The 18,939-nt window shown below is 45.3% G+C and overlaps 1 protein-coding gene across 1 annotated transcript in view; it reads right to left on the reverse strand.

The window, feature by feature from the left end:
- The window catches only part of LOC135574921 (CUB and sushi domain-containing protein 3-like), a 238,878-nt gene that overhangs the window by 144,474 nt on the left and 75,465 nt on the right, over positions 1-18,939 (reverse strand). The window contains exons 10-12 of the mRNA XM_065027041.1: positions 17,632-17,805; positions 13,345-13,530; positions 11,224-11,397 (exon numbers count right to left, since the gene is read on the reverse strand). Coding sequence (XP_064883113.1) covers positions 11,224-11,397; positions 13,345-13,530; positions 17,632-17,805 — 534 coding nt within the window. The remainder of the gene's footprint in view (positions 1-11,223; positions 11,398-13,344; positions 13,531-17,631; positions 17,806-18,939) is intronic.

Here is an 18,939-nt window from a genome sequence, read left to right on the forward strand (position 1 = left end):
ATGTAGCCAGCTAGCTGTGTATATACATTCACTCTGTAGCCAGCTAGCTGTGTATATACATTCACTCTGTAGCCAGCTAGCTGTGTATATACATTCACTATGTAGCCAGCTAGCTGTGTATATACATTCACTATGTAGCCAGCTAGCTGTGTATATACATTCTCTATGTAGCTAGCTGTGTATATACATTCACTACGTAGATTGTATGGGCAATTTACAGATATGTAAGAATAAGTAAGAGCAAGAATAAGAATTAGAAGTAAAAGTAACAAGTAATTAAAGTGCAGCAGTAAAATAAAAATAGTGAGACTATATACAGGGGTACCGGTACAGAGTCAATGTGGAGGCTATATACAGGGTGTTACGGTACAGAGTCAATGTGGAGGCTATATACAGGTGGTACCAGTACAGAGTCAATGTGGAGGCTATATACAGGTGGTACCAGTACAGAGTCAATGTGGAGGCTATATACAGGGGGTACCAGTACAGAGTCAATGTGGAGGCTATATACAGGGGGTACCGGTACAGAGTCAATGTGGAGGCTATATACAGGGGGTACCAGTACAGAGTCAATGTGGAGGCTATATACAGGGGGTACCAGTACAGAGTCAATGTGGAGGCTATATACAGGGGGTACCAGTACAGAGTCAATGTGGAGGCTATATACAGGGGGTCACTATGTACAGAGTCAATGTGGAGGCTATATACAGGGGTACACTACAGAGTCAATGTGGAGGCTATATACAGGGGTACCAGTACAGAGTCAATGTGGAGGCTATATACAGGGGGTACCGGTACAGAGTCAATGTGGAGGCTATATACAGGGGTACTACAGAGTCAATGTGGAGGCTATATACAGGGGGTACCGGTACAGAGTCAATATGGAGACTATATACAGGGGGTACCGGTACAGAGTCAATATGGAGACTATATACAGGGGTACCAGTACAGAGTCAATGTGGAGGCTATATACAGGGGTACCAGTACAGAGTCAATGTGGAGGCTATATACAGGGGGTACCATTACAGAGTCAATGTGGAGGCTATATACAGGGGTACCGGTACAGAGTCAATGTGGAGGCTATATACAGGGGGTACTATGTACAGAGTCAATATGGAGACTATATACAGGGGGTACCGGTACAGAGTCAATATGGAGACTATATACAGGGGGTACCTAGAGTCAATGTGGAGGCTATATACAGGGGGTACCGGTACAGAGTCAATGTGGAGACTATATACAGGGGGTACCGGTACAGAGTCAATGTGGAGGCTATATACAGAGGGTACTGGTACAGAGTCAATGTGGAGGTTATATAAAGGGGGCTACCGGTACAGAGTCAATGTGGAGGCTATATACAGGGGTACCGGTACAGAGTCAATGTGGAGGCTATATACAGGGGGTACCGGTACAGAGTCAATGTGGAGGTTATATACAGGGGGGGTACCGGTACAGAGTCAATGTGGAGGCTATATACAGGGGGTACTATGTACAGAGTCAATGTGGAAGCTATATACAGAGGGTACTGGTACAGAGTCAATGTGGAGGTTATATACAGGGGGTACCGGTACAGAGTCAATGTGGAGGCTATATACAGAGGGTACTGGTACAGAGTCAATGTGGAGGTTATATACAGGGGGGGTACCGGTACAGAGTCAATGTGGAGGCTATATACAGGGGGTACCGGTACAGAGTCAATGTGGAGGTTATATACAGGGGGTACCGGTACAGAGTCAATGTGGAGGCTATATACAGGGGGTACCGGTACAGAGTCAATGTGGAGGCTATATACAGAGGTACCAGGTACAGAGTCAATGTGGAGGTCATATACAGGGGGGTATATACAGAGTCAATGTGGAGGTCATATACAGGGGGTACCGGTACAGAGTCAATGTGGAGGCTATATACAGGGGGTACCGGTACAGAGTCAACGTGGAGACTATATACAGGGGGTACCGGCACAGAGTCAATGTGGAGACTATATACGGGGGGGTACCGGTACAGAGTCAATGTGGAGGCTATATACAGGGGGTAGCGGTACAGAGTCAATGTGGAGGTTATATACAGGGGGTACCGGTACAGAGTCAATGTGGAGGCTATATACAGGGGGTACCGGTACAGAGTCAATGTAGAGGCTATATACAGGGGGTACCGGTACAGAGTCAATGTGGAGGTTATATACAGGGGGTACCGGTACAGAGTCAATGTGGAGACTATATACGGGGGGGTACCGGTACAGAGTCAATGTGGAGGCTATATACAGGGGGTACCGGTACAGAGTCAATGTGGAGACTATATACAGGGGGTACCGGTACATAGTCAATGTGGAGGCTATATACAGGGGGGTACCGGTACAGAGTCAATGTGGAGACTATATACAGGGGGTACCGGTACAGAGTCAATGTGGAGGCTATATACAGGGGGTACCGGTACAGAGTCAATGTGGAGGCTATATACAGGGGGTACCGGTACAGAGTCAATGTGGAGACTATATACAGGGGGTACCGGTACAGAGTCAATGTGGAGGCTATATACAGGGGGTACCGGTACAGAGTCAATGTAGAGGCTATATACAGGGGTGTACCGGTACAGAGTCAATGTGGAGGCTATATACAGGGGGTACCGGTACAGAGTCAATGTGGAGGCTATATACAGGGGGGTACCGATACAGAGTTAATGTGGAGGCTTTATACAGGGGTACCGATACAGAGTCAATGTGGAGACTATATACAGGGGGGTACCGGTACAGAGTCAATGTGGAGGCTATATACAGGAGGTACCGGTACAGAGTCAATGTGGAGGCTATATACAGGGGGTACCGGTACAGAGTCAATGTAGAGGCTATATAAAGGGGGTACCGGTATAGAGTCAATGTGGAGGCTATATACAGGGGGCACCGGTACAGAGTCAATGTGGAGGCTATATACAGGGGGTACCGGTACAGAGTCAATGTGGAGGCTATATACAGGGGGTACCGGTACAGAGTCAATGTAGAGGCTATATACAGGGGTGTACCGGTACAGAGTCAATGTGGAGGCTATATACAGGGGTACCGGTACAGAGTCAATGTAGAGGCTATATACAGGGGTGTACCGGTACAGAGTCAATGTGGAGGCTATATACAGGGGGTACCGGTACAGAGTCAATGTGGAGGCTATATACAGGGGGGTACCGATACAGAGTCAATGTGGAGTCTATATACAGGGGTACCGATACAGAGTCAATGTGGAGACTATATACAGGGGGTACCGTTTTCAGAGTCAATGTGGAGGCAATATACAGGGGGTACCGGTACAGAGTCAATGTGGAGGCTATATACAGGGGGTACCGGTACAGAGTCAATGTGGAGGCTATATACAGGGGGTACCGGTACAGAGTCAATGTAGAGGCTATATACAGGGGTGTACCGGTACAGAGTCAATGTGGAGGCTATATACAGGGGGTACCGGTACAGAGTCAATGTAGAGGCTATATACAGGGGTGTACCGGTACAGAGTCAATGTGGAGGCTATATACAGGGGGTACCGGTACAGAGTCAATGTGGAGGCTATATACAGGGGTTAGCGGTACAGAGTCAATGTGGAGGTTATATACAGGGGGTACCGGTACAGAGTCAATGTGGAGGCTATATACAGGGGGTACCGGTACAGAGTCAATGTAGAGGCTATATACAGGGGGTACCGGTACAGAGTCAATGTGGAGGTTATATACAGGGGGTACCGGTACAGAGTCAATGTGGAGACTATATACGGGGGGGTACCGGTACAGAGTCAATGTGGAGGCTATATACAGGGGGGTACCGGTACAGAGTCAATGTGGAGACTATATACAGGGGGGTACCGGTACATAGTCAATGTGGAGGCTATATACAGGGGGGGTACCGGTACAGAGTCAATGTGGAGACTATATACAGGGGGTACCGGTACAGAGTCAATGTGGAGGCTATATACAGGGGGTACCGGTACAGAGTCAATGTGGAGGCTATATACAGGGGGGGTACCGGTACAGAGTCAATGTGGCGACTATATACAGGGGGTACCGGTACAGTGTCAATGTGGAGGCTATATACAGGGGGTACCGGTACAGAGTCAATGTAGAGGCTATATACAGGGGTGTACCGGTACAGAGTCAATGTGGAGGCTATATACAGGGGGTACCGGTACAGAGTCAATGTGGAGGCTATATACAGGGGGTACCGGTACAGAGTCAATGTGGAGGCTATATACAGGGGGGTACCGATACAGAGTTAATGTGGAGGCTTTATACAGGGGTACCGATACAGAGTCAATGTGGAGACTATATACAGGGGGGTACCGGTACAGAGTCAATGTGGAGGCTATATACAGGAGGTACCGGTACAGAGTCAATGTGGAGGCTATATACAGGGGGTACCGGTACAGAGTCAATGTAGAGGCTATATAAAGGGGGGTACCGGTATAGAGTCAATGTGGAGGCTATATACAGGGGCACCGGTACAGAGTCAATGTGGAGGCTATATACAGGGGGTACCGGTACAGAGTCAATGTGGAGGCTATATACAGGGGGTACCGGTACAGAGTCAATGTAGAGGCTATATACAGGGGTGTACCGGTACAGAGTCAATGTGGAGGCTATATACAGGGGGTACCGGTACAGAGTCAATGTAGAGGCTATATACAGGGGTGTACCGGTACAGTGTCAATGTGGAGGCTATATACAGGGGGTACCGGTACAGAGTCAATGTGGAGGCTATATACAGGGGGGTACCGATACAGAGTCAATGTGGAGTCTATATACAGGGGTACTGATACAGAGTCAATGTGGAGACTATATACAGGGGGTGCCGTTTTCAGAGTCAATGTGGAGGCAATATACAGGGGGTACCGGTACAGAGTCAATGTGGAGGCTATATACAGGGGTACCGGTACAGAGTCAATGTGGAGGCTATATACAGGGGTACCGGTACAGAGTCAATGTAGAGGCTATATACAGGGGTGTACCGGTACAGAGTCAATGTGGAGGCTATATACAGGGGTACCGGTACAGAGTCAATGTAGAGGCTATATACAGGGGTGTACCGGTACAGAGTCAATGTGGAGGCTATATACAGGGGGTACCGGTACAGAGTCAATGTGGAGGCTATATACAGGGGGTACCGGTACAGAGTCAATGTGGAGGCTATATACAGTGGGGTACCGATACAGAGTTAATGTGGAGGCTATATACAGGGGGGTACCGGTACAGAGTCAATGTGGAGGCTATATACAGGGGTACCGATACAGAGTCAATGTGGAGACTATATACAGGGGGGTACCGGTACAGAGTCAATGTGGAGGCTATATACAGGAGGTACCGGTACAGAGTCAATGTGGAGACTATATACAGGGGGTACCGGTACAGAGTCAATGTAGAGGCTATATACAGGGGGTACCGGTACAGAGTCAATGTGGAGGCTATATACAGGGGGTACCGGTACAGAGTCAATGTAGAGGCTATATAAAGGGGGTACCGGTACAGAGTCAATGTGGAGGCTATATACAGGGGGCACCGGTACAGAGTCAATGTGGAGGCTATATACAGGGGGCACCGGTACAGAGTCAATGTGGAGGCTATATACAGGGGGTACCGGTACAGAGTCAATGTGGAGGCTATATACAGGGGGTACCGGTACAGAGTCAATGTAGAGGCTATATACAGGGGTGTACCGGTACAGAGTCAATGTGGAGGCTATATACAGGGGTGTACCGGTACAGAGTCAATGTGGAGGCTATATACAGGGGTGTACCGATACAGAGTCAATGTGCGGGGGCACCGGTTAGTTGAGGTAATATATACATGTAGGTAGAGATATTAAAGTGACTAGATGATAACAGAGAGTAGCACCAGTTAGTTGAGGTAATATGTACATGTAGGTAGAGATATTAAAGTGACTATGCAGAGATGATAACAGAGAGTAGCACCAGTTAGTTCAGGTAATATGTACATGTAGGTAGAGATATTAAAGTGACTATGCAGAGATGATAACAGAGAGTAGCACCAGTTAGTTCAGGTAATATGTACATGTAGGTAGAGATATTAAAGTGACTATGCAGAGATGATAACAGAGAGTAGCACCAGTTAGTTCAGGTAATATGTACATGTAGGTAGAGATATTAAAGTGACTATGCAGAGATGATAACAGAGAGTAGCACCAGTTAGTTCAGGTAATATGTACATGTAGGTAGAGATATTAAAGTGACTATGCAGAGATGATAACAGTCCTTGTTGGAGGGCTGCGGCGGTGGCACTGTATTATCCTCAAAGAAAAGAAGATGTTTAGTTTGTCTGGAAACGTGACGTCGGTGTCCGTAACGTGGCTGGTTTTCTTTTTGTGGTCCATGATTTCCTGTAGACTCTGCCTCGTCCGTTCTCGTGTCTGACACGTTGAACTGCGACTCCACTTTGTCCCTGTAGCGGCATTTCGCTTGTTTGATTGACTTGCGGAGGGAATAACTACACTGTTTATATTCAGCCATATTCCCAAACTTCTGGCTCACCTAGAGAACATTACCAACCCCTACGCTCTGTATTTTACACAGGCTCGCCCCACCGCCAAAGAAAGCACTGAGCTAGGCTGAAACACCTGTATTTTACACAGGCTCGCCCCACCACCACAGAAAGCACTGAGCTAGGCTGAAACACCTGTATTTTATACAGGCTCGCCCCACCACCACAGAAAGCACTGAGCTAGGCTGAAACACCTGTATTTTACACAGGCTCGCCCCACCACCACAGAAAGCACTGAGCTGGGCTGAAATACCTGTATTTTACACAGGCTCGCCCCACCACCACAGAAAGCACTGAGCTGGGCTGAAACACCTATATTTTACACAGGCTCGCCCCACCACCACAGAAAGCACTGAGCTAGGCTGATACACCTGTATTTTACACAGGCTCGCCCCACCACCACAGAAAGCACTGAGCTGGGCTGAAACACCTGTATTTTACACAGGCTCGCCCCACCACCACAGAAAGCACTGAGCTGGGCTGAAACACCTATATTTTACACAGGCTCGCCCCACCACCACAGAAGGCACTGAGCTAGGCTGAAACACCTGTATTTTACACAGGCTCGCCCCACCACCACAGAAAGCACTGAGCTGGGCTGAAACACCTGTATTTTACACAGGCTCGCCCCACCACCACAGAAAGCACTGAGCTGGGCTGAAACACCTGTATTTTACACAGGCTCGCCCCACCACCACAGAAAGCACTGAGCTGGGCTGAAACACCTGTATTTTACACAGGCTCGCCCCACCACCACAGAAAGCACTGAGCTGGGCTGAAACACCTGTATTTTACACAGGCTCGCCCCACCACCACAGAAAGCACTGAGCTGGGTTGAAACACCTGTATTTTGGAACTGCCTTACTCAAGAAAACAAAAAAGAGACCAATGTTGTATGCGGTTTGATTCCCTCAATTATTATTTAAATTTGTTTACATTGTAAATTGATATGTGATATGTATTATTACCAAAATAACATGCAAAATAGCCCCCCCCCCGCCCCCTTCCTTTTGTTGCTAGAAATGTCAGGTCCACAGGTCACCACTGACCTCGTCAGTCTTTGTCATGGAAAGAGCAGGCATTCTTAATGTTTTGTAGACTCACTGTATACTGTCATATCGTAGCACATTGTAGCGACATATTGTTTTATTGTTTGTTATCCCACTTCAGAGACAAGTAAAGTAATCTCTCTCACCCCCCCTTAAAAGATTTAGATGCACTACTGTTCCACTGGATGTCATAAGGTGAATGCACCAATTTGTAAGTCGCTCTGGATAAGAGTGTCTGCTAAATGACTTAAATGTTAAATGTTAAGTAGGAGAAAATGCCCTTTGAAAGATTTTGATGAGATTTTCAAACTTCCTAGAGAGCTCTTCTTTGTTTACGCCAATTCAGCATCGTTCACGTCCTCTTAAGCATTAGCCCCACATCTCAGCCCCACATTTAAATATATACAACTTCCGATTAGTGAACAGCTTACAGCAAACGTTAAGATAAAACTTTGAAAACAAGATGTACATTTGTTGTTTTAAACTTCCTAAAGTTCATTTAAATGACATTAAAACCAGTAGGCAATGCTAACTGTACGTGAGTCGTCTGCTGCTAAAGGTCTAGCGGAAAGTAACCAGATGGAGACTCGCTTCATCATCAGTCTCCATGGCAACCTGGAGAGGCTGCTCATAGAACATCTAAATCAAATAAACATCAAGGTGAACAGTCTCCATGACAACCTGGAGAAGCTGCTCATAGAACATCTAAATCAAATAAACATCAAGGTGAACAGTCTCCATGACAACCTGGAGAAGCTGCTCAAAGAACATCTAAATCAAATAAACATCAAGGTGAACAGTCTCCATGACAACCTGGAGAAGCTGCTCATAGAACATCTAAATCAAATAAACATCAAGGTGAACAGTCTCCATGACAACCTGGAGAGGCTGCTCATAGAACATCTAAATCAAATAAACATCAAGGTGAACAGTCTCCATGACAACCTGGAGAAGCTGCTCAAAGAACATCTAAATCAAATAAACATCAAGGTGAACAGTCTCCATGACAACCTGGAGAAGCTGCTCAGAGAACATTTAAATCAAATAAACATCAAGGTGAACAGTCTCCATGACAACCTGCAGAAGCTGCTCATAGAACATCTAAATCAAATAAACATCAAGGTGAACAGTCTCCATGACAACCTGGAGAAGCTGCTCAGAGAACATCTAAATCAAATAAACATCAAGGTGAACAGTCTCCATGACAACCTGGAGAGGCTGCTCATAGAACATCTAAATCAAATAAACATCAAGGTGAACAGTCTCCATGACAACCTGGAGAGGCTGCTCATAGAACATCTAAATCAAATAAACATCAAGGTGAACAGTCTCCATGACAACCTGGAGAAGCTGCTCAGAGAACATCTAAATCAAATAAACATCAAGGTGAACAGTCTCCATGACAACCTGGAGAGGCTGCTCATAGAACATCTAAATCAAATAAACATCAAGGTGAACAGTCTCCATGACAACCTGGAGAGGCTGCTCATAGAACATCTAAATCAAATAAACATCAAGGTGAACAGTCTCCATGACAACCTGGAGAGGCTGCTCATAGAACATCTAAATCAAATAAACATCAAGGTGAACAGTCTCCATGACAACCTGGAGAAGCTGCTCAGAGAACATCTAAATCAAATAAACATCAAGGTGAACAGTCTCCATGACAACCTGGAGAAGCTGCTCAGAGAACATCTAAATCAAATAAACATCAAGGTGAACAGTCTCCATGACAACCTGCAGAAGCTGCTCATAGAACATCTAAATCAAATAAACATCAAGGTGAACAGTCTCCATGACAACCTGGAGAAGCTGCTCAGAGAACATCTAAATCAAATAAACATCAAGGTGAACAGTCTCCATGACAACCTGCAGAAGCTGCTCATCATCTAAATCAAATAAACATCAAGGTCCTTCCATGACAACCTGGAGGGCTGCTCATAGAACATCTAAATCAAATAAACATCAAGTGAACAGTCTCCATGACAACCTGGAGAGGCTGCTCATAGAACATCTAAATCAAATAAACATCAAGGTGAACAGTCTCCATGACAACCTGGAGAAGCTGCCTCTAAATCAAATAAACATCAAACAGTCTCCATGACAACCTGGAGAAGCTGCTCAGAGAACATTTAAATCAAATAAACATCAAGGTCCTCCATGACAACCTGGAGAAGCTGCTCAAAGAACATCGAAATCAAATAAACATCAAGGTGAACAGTCTCTTCTGTTCAGAGAACATCTAAATCAAATAAACATCAAGGTGAACAGTCTCCATGACAACCTGGAGAAGCTGCTCAGAGAACATCTAAATCAAATAAATATGAACAGTGAGGTGTGGATCCTTCCCTGAACAGTGACGTATGGGTCCTTCCCTAAACAGTGAGGTATGGGTCCTTCCCTAAACAGTGAGGTATGGGTCCTTCCCTGAACAGTGAGGTATGGGTCATTCCCTAAACAGTGAGGTATGGGTCCTTCCCTAAACAGTGAGGTATGGGTCCTTCCCTGAACAGTGAGGTATGGGTCATTCCCTAAACAGTGAGGTATGGGTCATTCCCTGAACAGTGAGGTATGGGTCATTCCCTGAACAGTGAGGTATGGGTCATTCCCTGAACAGTGAGGTATTGGTCCTTCCCTAACCAGTGAGGTATGGGTCCTTCCCTGAACAGTGAGGTATGGGTCATTCCCTAAACAGTGAGGTATGGGTCCTTCCTTGACCAGTGAGGTATGGGTCCTTCCCTGAACAGTGAGGTATGGGTCATTCCCTAAACAGTGAGGTATGGGTCATTCCCTGAACAGTGAGGTGTGGGTCCTTCCCTGAACAGTGAGGTATGGGTCCTTCCCTGAACAGTGAGGTATGGGTCCTTCCCTAAACAGTGAGGTATGGGTCCTTCCCTGAACAGTGAGGTAATGGTCCTTCCCTGAACAGTGAGGTAATGGTCATTCCCTGAACAGTGAGGTAATGGTCCTTACCTGAACAGTGAGGTATGGGTCCTTACCTGAACAGTGAGGTATGGGTCATTCCCTCAACAGTGAGGTAATGGTCCTTACCTGAACAGTGAGGTAATGGTTGTTCCCTGAACAGTGAGGTGTGGGTCCTTACCTGAACAGTGAGGTATGGGTCCTTCCCTGAACAATGAGGTAATGGTCATTCCCTGAACAGTGAGTTATGGGTCATTCCCTGAACAGTGAGGTAATGGTCCTTACCTGAACAGTGAGGTAATGGTCCTTACCTGAACAGTGAGGTAATGGTCCTTACCTGAACAGTGAGGTAATGGTCCTTACCTGAACAGTGAGGTAATGGTCCTTACCTGAACAGTGAGGTAATGGTCCTTACCTGAACAGTGAGGTAATGGTCCTTACCTGAACAGTGAGGTAATGGTCCTTACCTGAACAGTGAGGTAATGGTCCTTACCTGAACAGTGAGGTAATGGTCCTTACCTGAACAGTGAGGTAATGGTCCTTACCTGAACAGTGAGGTAATGGTCCTTACCTGAACAGTGAGGTAATGGTCCTTACCTGAACAGTGAGGTAATGGTCCTTACCTGAACAGTGAGGTAATGGTCCTTACCTGAACAGTGAGGTAATGGTCCTTACCTGAACAGTGAGGTAATGGTCCTTACCTGAACAGTGAGGTATGGGTCCTTACCTGAACAGTGAGGTATGGGTCCACTCCAGTGTCCATTGATTTGACAGGTGAGTGATGACTCTCCAATCAGCTCTCTGTCCCCTGAACAGGAGTACTGCACCGTGGAGCCAAACGAGAACTTGTCCCCAACCATGGTACCGTAGGGAGGAGAGCCAGGGTTCCCACAGTCCTCCTCTATAACACACAATAACATTCCCCATAGCCAACAGTCAGATTGTTATGGGTCATTAACACTGTTTGTGTCCCAAATGGCACCCTATTCCTTATGTAGTGCACTACTTTTAACTATAGCCCTATTGCCCCTGTATAGGGAATAGGGTGCCATTTGGGATGTAGTCATCATTAACACAACACTCTGGCTGTCATCATAGGAGAACCCTTTTTGGTTCCAGGTAGAACTCTTTTGGGTTCCATGTAGAACTCTCTATCGGAAAGGGTTCTAAAATGGGACTCAATAAGGTTCTACCTTCTTTTAAAGAGTGTATACTGTCGGTCAGTATAGCCAATACAGTCAGCCTTTAGTAGGTCATTAGCATTTAGACAGACGTTGGTTACACACATTTGTAACCTATACAAATCAAGTCCATTAAGGATCAAACACATGGCTAGAACAACAGGGAGATCGTGGAGAAATGCTTTGATGAATGTCACTCACAGCAAATGATAAGTACTATTACGCGATACATGTGAACTGTGCATCAAACTTTGGTGTGTCTAGGCTTCCTTTTTTATCTCTAGTCTCCTCCTCCTGCACCTCAGTAGTTGTGGGTGTGTGGTACAGGTGTAGGATCTTAATTTGACCTGTATTGTGGCAGCAAAATAATCCTGCAGCAACAGGATGTGAATGTTTAGTCCATCATGTTGATTGATCGGGGCGGGGGGGTCAAAATGAGGCCACATGTTAAAGTGGAATACTGTTAAAACCTGTTGCTTCTACTCGGGACGCTTGCGTCCCAACTAGAGCTCTGGAAATGCAAATGCGCTACGCTAAATGCTAATAGTATTAGTTAAAACTCAAAAGTTCATTAAAATACACATGCAGGGTATCGAATTAAAGCTACACTCGTTGTGAATCCAGGCAACAAGTCAGATTTTTAAAATGCTTTCCGGCGAAAGCATGAGAAGCTATTATCTGATAGCATGTAACACCCAAAAAGACCCACAGGGGACGTAAACAAAATAATTAGCATTTCGGCGTTACACAAACCGCACAATAAAATAGAAAACATTCATTACCTTTCACCATCTTCTTTGTTGGCACTCCTAGATGTCCCATAAACACTATTTGGGTCTTTATTTCGATTAAATCGGTCCATATAAAGCCTAGATATCGTTATATGTAGACTGTGTGATAAACGAAAAAAACATTGTTTCAAAACGTAACGTCATTTTTTAAAATTCAAAAAGTCGACGATAAACTTTCACAAAACACTTCGAAATACGTTTGTAATGCAACTTTAGGTATTAGTAAACGTCAATAAGCGATAAAATTCATCAGGAGGCGATGTAAAGATCATTAGCTGTCCGTCTGGAAAAATGTCCGGCTAGAAACTCAACGAAAATATCCGGTCCTAGACCATAGGAGATACGGTGCCCTGCATGTGTTTGACCAAGAAAAAACTCGAAGGGAAATGACAAGACTCTAGACACCGTGTGGAAGCTGTAGGTACTGCAACCTCAGTCAATTAATTGTGGTTCACCTTTATCAATGGGTTCAAGTAGCGAATGGATATATTTTCCCATTTTCAGTGATCAGTTTTTCCTGTGCTTTTCGATGTAAATGCCGTTCTGGTAAAGCCACAGCAGTGATTTAACCAGTTTTATAAACGTCTGAGTGTTTTCTATCCACACAGACTAACCAAATGCATATACTATATTCCTGGCATGAGTAGCAGGGCGCTGAAATGTTGCGCGATTTTTAACAGAATGTTCAAAAAAGTAGAGGGTCGACTTAAGAGGTTAATACAACCGTGTGACAGAGCTGGTTTATAGTGAATTTGTGTGAAGAAAAAAATATAATCACGAAGCTCATCTGCATTTCCTCAGCAACAAAACAGTGATCAAATAAAGATCCCACATCTGTAGTTTCAACAAGTTGTGAAGAGAAAACAGACAACGTACCAAGACATTCAGGTAGAGGTTTGTCCCAGTGGCCAATAGGTTGACAGGTCAGTGCAGAGGAACCGAACAGGTAGTATCCAGGGTTACAGGTGTAGAACACCACACTGCCCAGGGTGAAGTTACCGTGCTCTATCTTACTCTCCCTGATGGAGTTAGCCGGGATGCCAGGGTCTGTGCAGTTCACCACTGGATGGAAATAAAACACATAGAATTAATTACATTATATCATTGTTAATACAAATGTATCGATAATAACTATTTGTCAAAACTATTGTATCAATAACAACTATTGTATCAATAACAACTATTGTATCAATAACAACTATTGTATCAATAACAAAGATTGTCAAAACTATGTCAATATTTCCCCCCTAGCCTGGTCTCAGATCTGCTCGTACCGTCTTGACAACTCCTAGGAAGCACAAACAGATCTGGGTCCAGGCTACAATTTCCCTAATGAACGTATATATTTACCTATCAACCATCGTCATACCATAGATCTAACTGTCGTCCCCCCCCCCCCCCTGTGAAGCTCAAACAGTACAACATATTCCATCTGGCTGAACTAGTCATTAGAAAGTGTATCTGTGGTATCTGTCAAGTGTCGTCTGTGTTCAATTGCCAGTTAATAATAGAATCGCTGAAATGACACAAATCGCAGCCTGCTCCTGTTTCTACGATGATGAATGGCTGAAATGACACAAATCGCAGCCTGCTCCTGTTTCTACGATGATGAATGGCTGAAATGACACAAATCGCAGCCTGCTCCTGTTTCTGTGGCTGAAATGACACAAATCGCAGCCTGCTCCTGTTTATACGACGATGAATGGCTGAAATGACACAAATCGCAGCCTGCTCCTGTTTCTACGATGATGAATGGCTGAAATGACACAAATCGCAGCCTGCTCCTGTTTCTACGATGATGAATGGCTGAAATGACACAAATCGCAGCCTGCTCCTGTTTATACGACGATGAATGGCTGAAATGACACAAATCGCAGCCTGCTCCTGTTTATACGATGATGAATGGCTGAAATGACACAAATCGCAGCCTGCTCCTGTTTCTACGACGATGAATGGCTGAAATGACACAAATCGCAGCCTGCTCCTGTTTCTACGATGATGAATGGCTGAAATGACACAAATCGCAGCCTGCTCCTGTTTATACGATGATGAATGGCTGAAATGACACAAATCGCAGCCTGCTCCTGTTTCTACGACGATGAATGGCTGAAATGACACAAATCGCAGCCTGCTCCTGTTTCTACGATGATGAATGGCTGAAATGACACAAATCGCAGCCTGCTCCTGTTTATACGACGATGAATGGCTGAAATGACACAAATCACAGCCTGCTCCTGTTTCTACGGTGATGAATGGCTGAAATGACACAAATCGCAGCCTGCTCCTGTTTCTACGGTGATGAATGGCTGAAATGACACCAATCGCAGCCTGCTCCTGTTTCTAAATGAATCACTGAAATGACACGCAGCCTGCTCCTGTTTCTACGGTGATGAATGGCTGAAATGACACCAATCGCAGCCTGAATGAATGGCTGAAATGACACAAATCGCAGCCTGCTCCTGTTTCTACGACGATGAATGGCTGAAATGACACAAATCGCAGCCTGCTCCTGTTTCTACGATGATGAATGGCTGAAATGACACAAATCGCAGCCTGCTCCTGTTTCTACGGTGATGAATGGCTGAAATGACACAAATCACAGCCTGCTCCTGTTTCTACGGTGATGAATGGCTGAAATGACACAAATCGCAGCCTGCTCCTGTTTCTACGGTGATGAATGGCTGAAATGACACCAATCGCAGCCTGCTCCTGTTTCTACGATGATGAATCACTGAAATGACACGAATCGCAGCCTGCTCCTGTTTCTACGGTGATGAATGGCTGAAATGACTGCTCCTGTTTCTACGATGATGAATCACTGAAATGAATGGCTGAAATGACACGAATCACAGCCTGCAACTGTTTCTACGGCGATGAATGGCTGAAATGACACAAATCGCAGCCTGCTCCTGTTTCTACGGCGATGAATGGCTGAAATGACACGAATCACAGCCTGCGCCTGTTTCTACGGCGATGAATGGCTGAAATGACACGAATCACAGCCTGCTCCTGTTTCTACGGTGATGAATGGCTGAAATGACACCAATCGCAGCCTGCTCCTGTTTCTACGATGATGAATCACTGAAATGACACGAATCGCAGCCTGCGCCTGTTTCTACGGCGATGAATGGCTGAAATGACACGAATCACAGCCTGCGCCTGTTTCTACGGCGATGAATGGCTGAAATGACACGAATCGCAGCCTGCTCCTGTTTCTACGGTGATGAATGGCTTATCTGCACTTGGATGTACCCGTGCTATATTATGAAGTATTTTAAATACTAATGATGCTTAAAATGACTCGTTTATTTTCCAGAGATGTACTGTAGGCTATAGGTGTCAGATGTCTGTGCTCTGCTGTTTCTGTAGCCAATTAAATGCTTTGAAAGGCGGGTCATGGCTCACATCAACTCTCCAACACACACACACACATTCATTGACGCCACACGCACATTGATGCCACACACACACACACACACACACACACACACACACACACACACACACACACACACAGGCATACTTTCACACTCTTCACACATACTGCTGTTAGTGTTTATTATCTATCCTGTTGTCTAGTCACTTTACCCCTACCTACAGTATACTGCTGTTACTGTCTATTATCTATCCTTTACCCCTACCTACAGTATACTGCTGTTACTGTCTATTATCTATCCTTTACCCCTACCTACAGTATACTGCTGTTACTGTCTATTATCTATCCTTTACCCCTACCTACAGTATACTGCTGTTACTGTCTATTATCTATCCTTTACCCCTACCTACAGTATACTGCTGTTACTGTCTATTATCTATCCTTTACCCCTACCTACAGTATACTGCTGTTACTGTCTATTATCTATCCTTTACCCCTACCTACAGTATACTGCTGTTACTGTCTATTATCTATCCTTTACCCCTACCTACAGTATACTGCTGTTACTGTCTATTATCTATCCTTTACCCCTACCTACAGTATACTGCTGTTACTGTCTATTATCTATCCTTTACCCCTACCTACAGTATACTGCTGTTACTGTCTATTATCTATCCTTTACCCTACCTACAGTATACTGCTGTTACTGTCTATTATCTATCCTTTACCCCTACCTACAGTATACTGCTGTTACTGTCTATTATCTATCCTTTACCCCTACCTACAGTATACTGCTGTTACTGTCTATTATCTATCCTTTACCCCTACCTACAGTATACTGCTGTTACTGTCTATTATCTATCCTTTACCCCTACAGTATACTGCTGTTACTGTCTATTATCTATCCTTTACCCCTACAGTATACTGCTGTTACTGTCTATTATCTATCCTTTACCCCTACCTACAGTATACTGCTGTTACTGTCTATTATCTATCCTTTACCCCTACCTACAGTATACTGCTGTTACTGTCTATTATCTATCCTTTACCCCTACCTACAGTATACTGCTGTTACTGTCTATTATCTATCCTTTACCCCTACCTACAGTATACTGCTGTTACTGTCTATTATCTATCCTTTACTCCTACCTACAGTATACTGCTGTTACTGTCTATTATCTATCCTTTACCCCTACCTACAGTATACTGCTGTTGACTCCACTGCCTGCTACCCACCTCTACATGTAGGTGGCTGTTGACTCCACTGCCTGCTACCCACCTCTACATGTAGGTGGCTGTTGACTCCACTGCCTGCTACCAACCTCTACATGTAGGTGGCTGTTGACTCCACCGCCTGCTACCAACCTCTACAGGTGGCTGTTGACTCCACTGCCTGCTCCCCACCTCTACATGTAGGTGGCTGTTGACTCCACTGCCTGCTCCCCACCTCTACATGTAGGTGGCTGTTGACTCCACTGCCTGCTACCAACCTCTACATGTAGGTGGCTGTTGACTCCACCGCCTGCTACCAACCTCTACAGGTGGCTGTTGACTCCACTGCCTGCTCCCCACCTCTACATGTAGGTGGCTGTTGACTCCACTGTCTGCTACCCACCTCTACATGAAGGTGGCTGTTGACTCCACTGTCTGCTACCCACCTCTACATGAAGGTGGCTGTTGACTCCACTGTCTGCTACCCACCTCTACATGAAGGTGGCTGTTGACTCCACTGCCTGCTACCCACCTCTACATGAAGGTGGCTGTTGACTCCACCGCCTGTTACCCACCTCTACATGAAGGTGGCTGTTGACTCCACTGGCGACTCGCCTGGCACTGGGCTCTGGACACTCCCTCCAGTACGTAACCTTGGTTACAGAAGAAGCTGACCACATCGTTGTAGTTGAATCCGTCCCCTGTAGTTCTCCCATAGATGGGACTGCCTGGATGGCCACATGTGATTGCTGCACACATGAAAAATAAAATTACTGGAAATACTAGAAATCGTAAAAAAAAATATATATATATATATATATATATGTAAACGACATGGGCCATTTTGAGTATCCCCATCGGTGTTCTAGTGACATCTGGACCTCCAAGCCAGTTCCACTGGTTTGTTTTATTACTCAACCCCTCTATTAGAGGACTGCTTTAGATCTGGGACACCAGGTGGGTTTGCAATTCATTTTCAGTTCGAACAGAAGAAAAAAAACAGAATTACTCCGGACCTCGTAGGGTAACAATTGAATATCCCTGGTTCAAAAAAGGGGGGGGGGTTCACCCATTCTAGTCATTCTATTTCTATGCCTGCAGCACAGTAAAAGGGGGGTTCACCCATTCTAGTCATTCTATTTCTATGCCTGCAGCACAATACAAGGGGGGTTCACCCATTCTAGTCATTCTATTTCTATGCTTGCAGCACAGTAAGGGGGTGGGGGGTTCACCCATTCTAGTCATTCTATTTCTATGCCTGCAGCACAGTAAGGGGGGTTCACCCATTCTAGTCATTCTATTTCTATGCCTGCAGCACAGTAAGGGGGGTCACCCATTCTAGTCAGTCTATTTCTATGCCTGCAGCACAGTAAGGGGGGGGGGTTCACCCATTCTAGTCATTCTATTTCTATGCTTGCAGCACAATAAGGGGGGGGTTCACCCATTCTAGTCATTCTATTTCTATGCCTGCAGCACAGTAAGGGGGGGTTTCACCCATTCTAGTCATTCTATTTCTATGCCTGCAGCACAGTAAAAAGGGGGGGGGGTTCACCCATTCTAGTCATTCTATTTCTATGCCTGCAGCACAGTAAAAAGGGGGGGGGGGGTTCACCCATTCTAGTCATTCTATTTCTATGCTTGCAGCACAGTGAAGGGGTGGGGGGGGGGGGGTTCACCCATTCTAGTCATTCTATTTCTATGCCTGCAGCACAGTAAAAGGGGGGACAGGAGTTCAATACAGCTGATGAATATTCAACACATCATCAATACCATTTCCATTCTATTAACCTTGGAACACCCAGAGAGATCAAGTTCTATATTTTGATGAAGATGAAAATGGACTATAGAATAATGTTCGTAGTGAAGAGGAAACCTCCGTAAGT

The sequence above is a fragment of the Oncorhynchus nerka genome, linkage group LG14 (assembly GCF_034236695.1).
Source record: "Oncorhynchus nerka isolate Pitt River linkage group LG14, Oner_Uvic_2.0, whole genome shotgun sequence".
In the NCBI taxonomy this organism is placed as follows: domain Eukaryota; kingdom Metazoa; phylum Chordata; class Actinopteri; order Salmoniformes; family Salmonidae; genus Oncorhynchus; species Oncorhynchus nerka.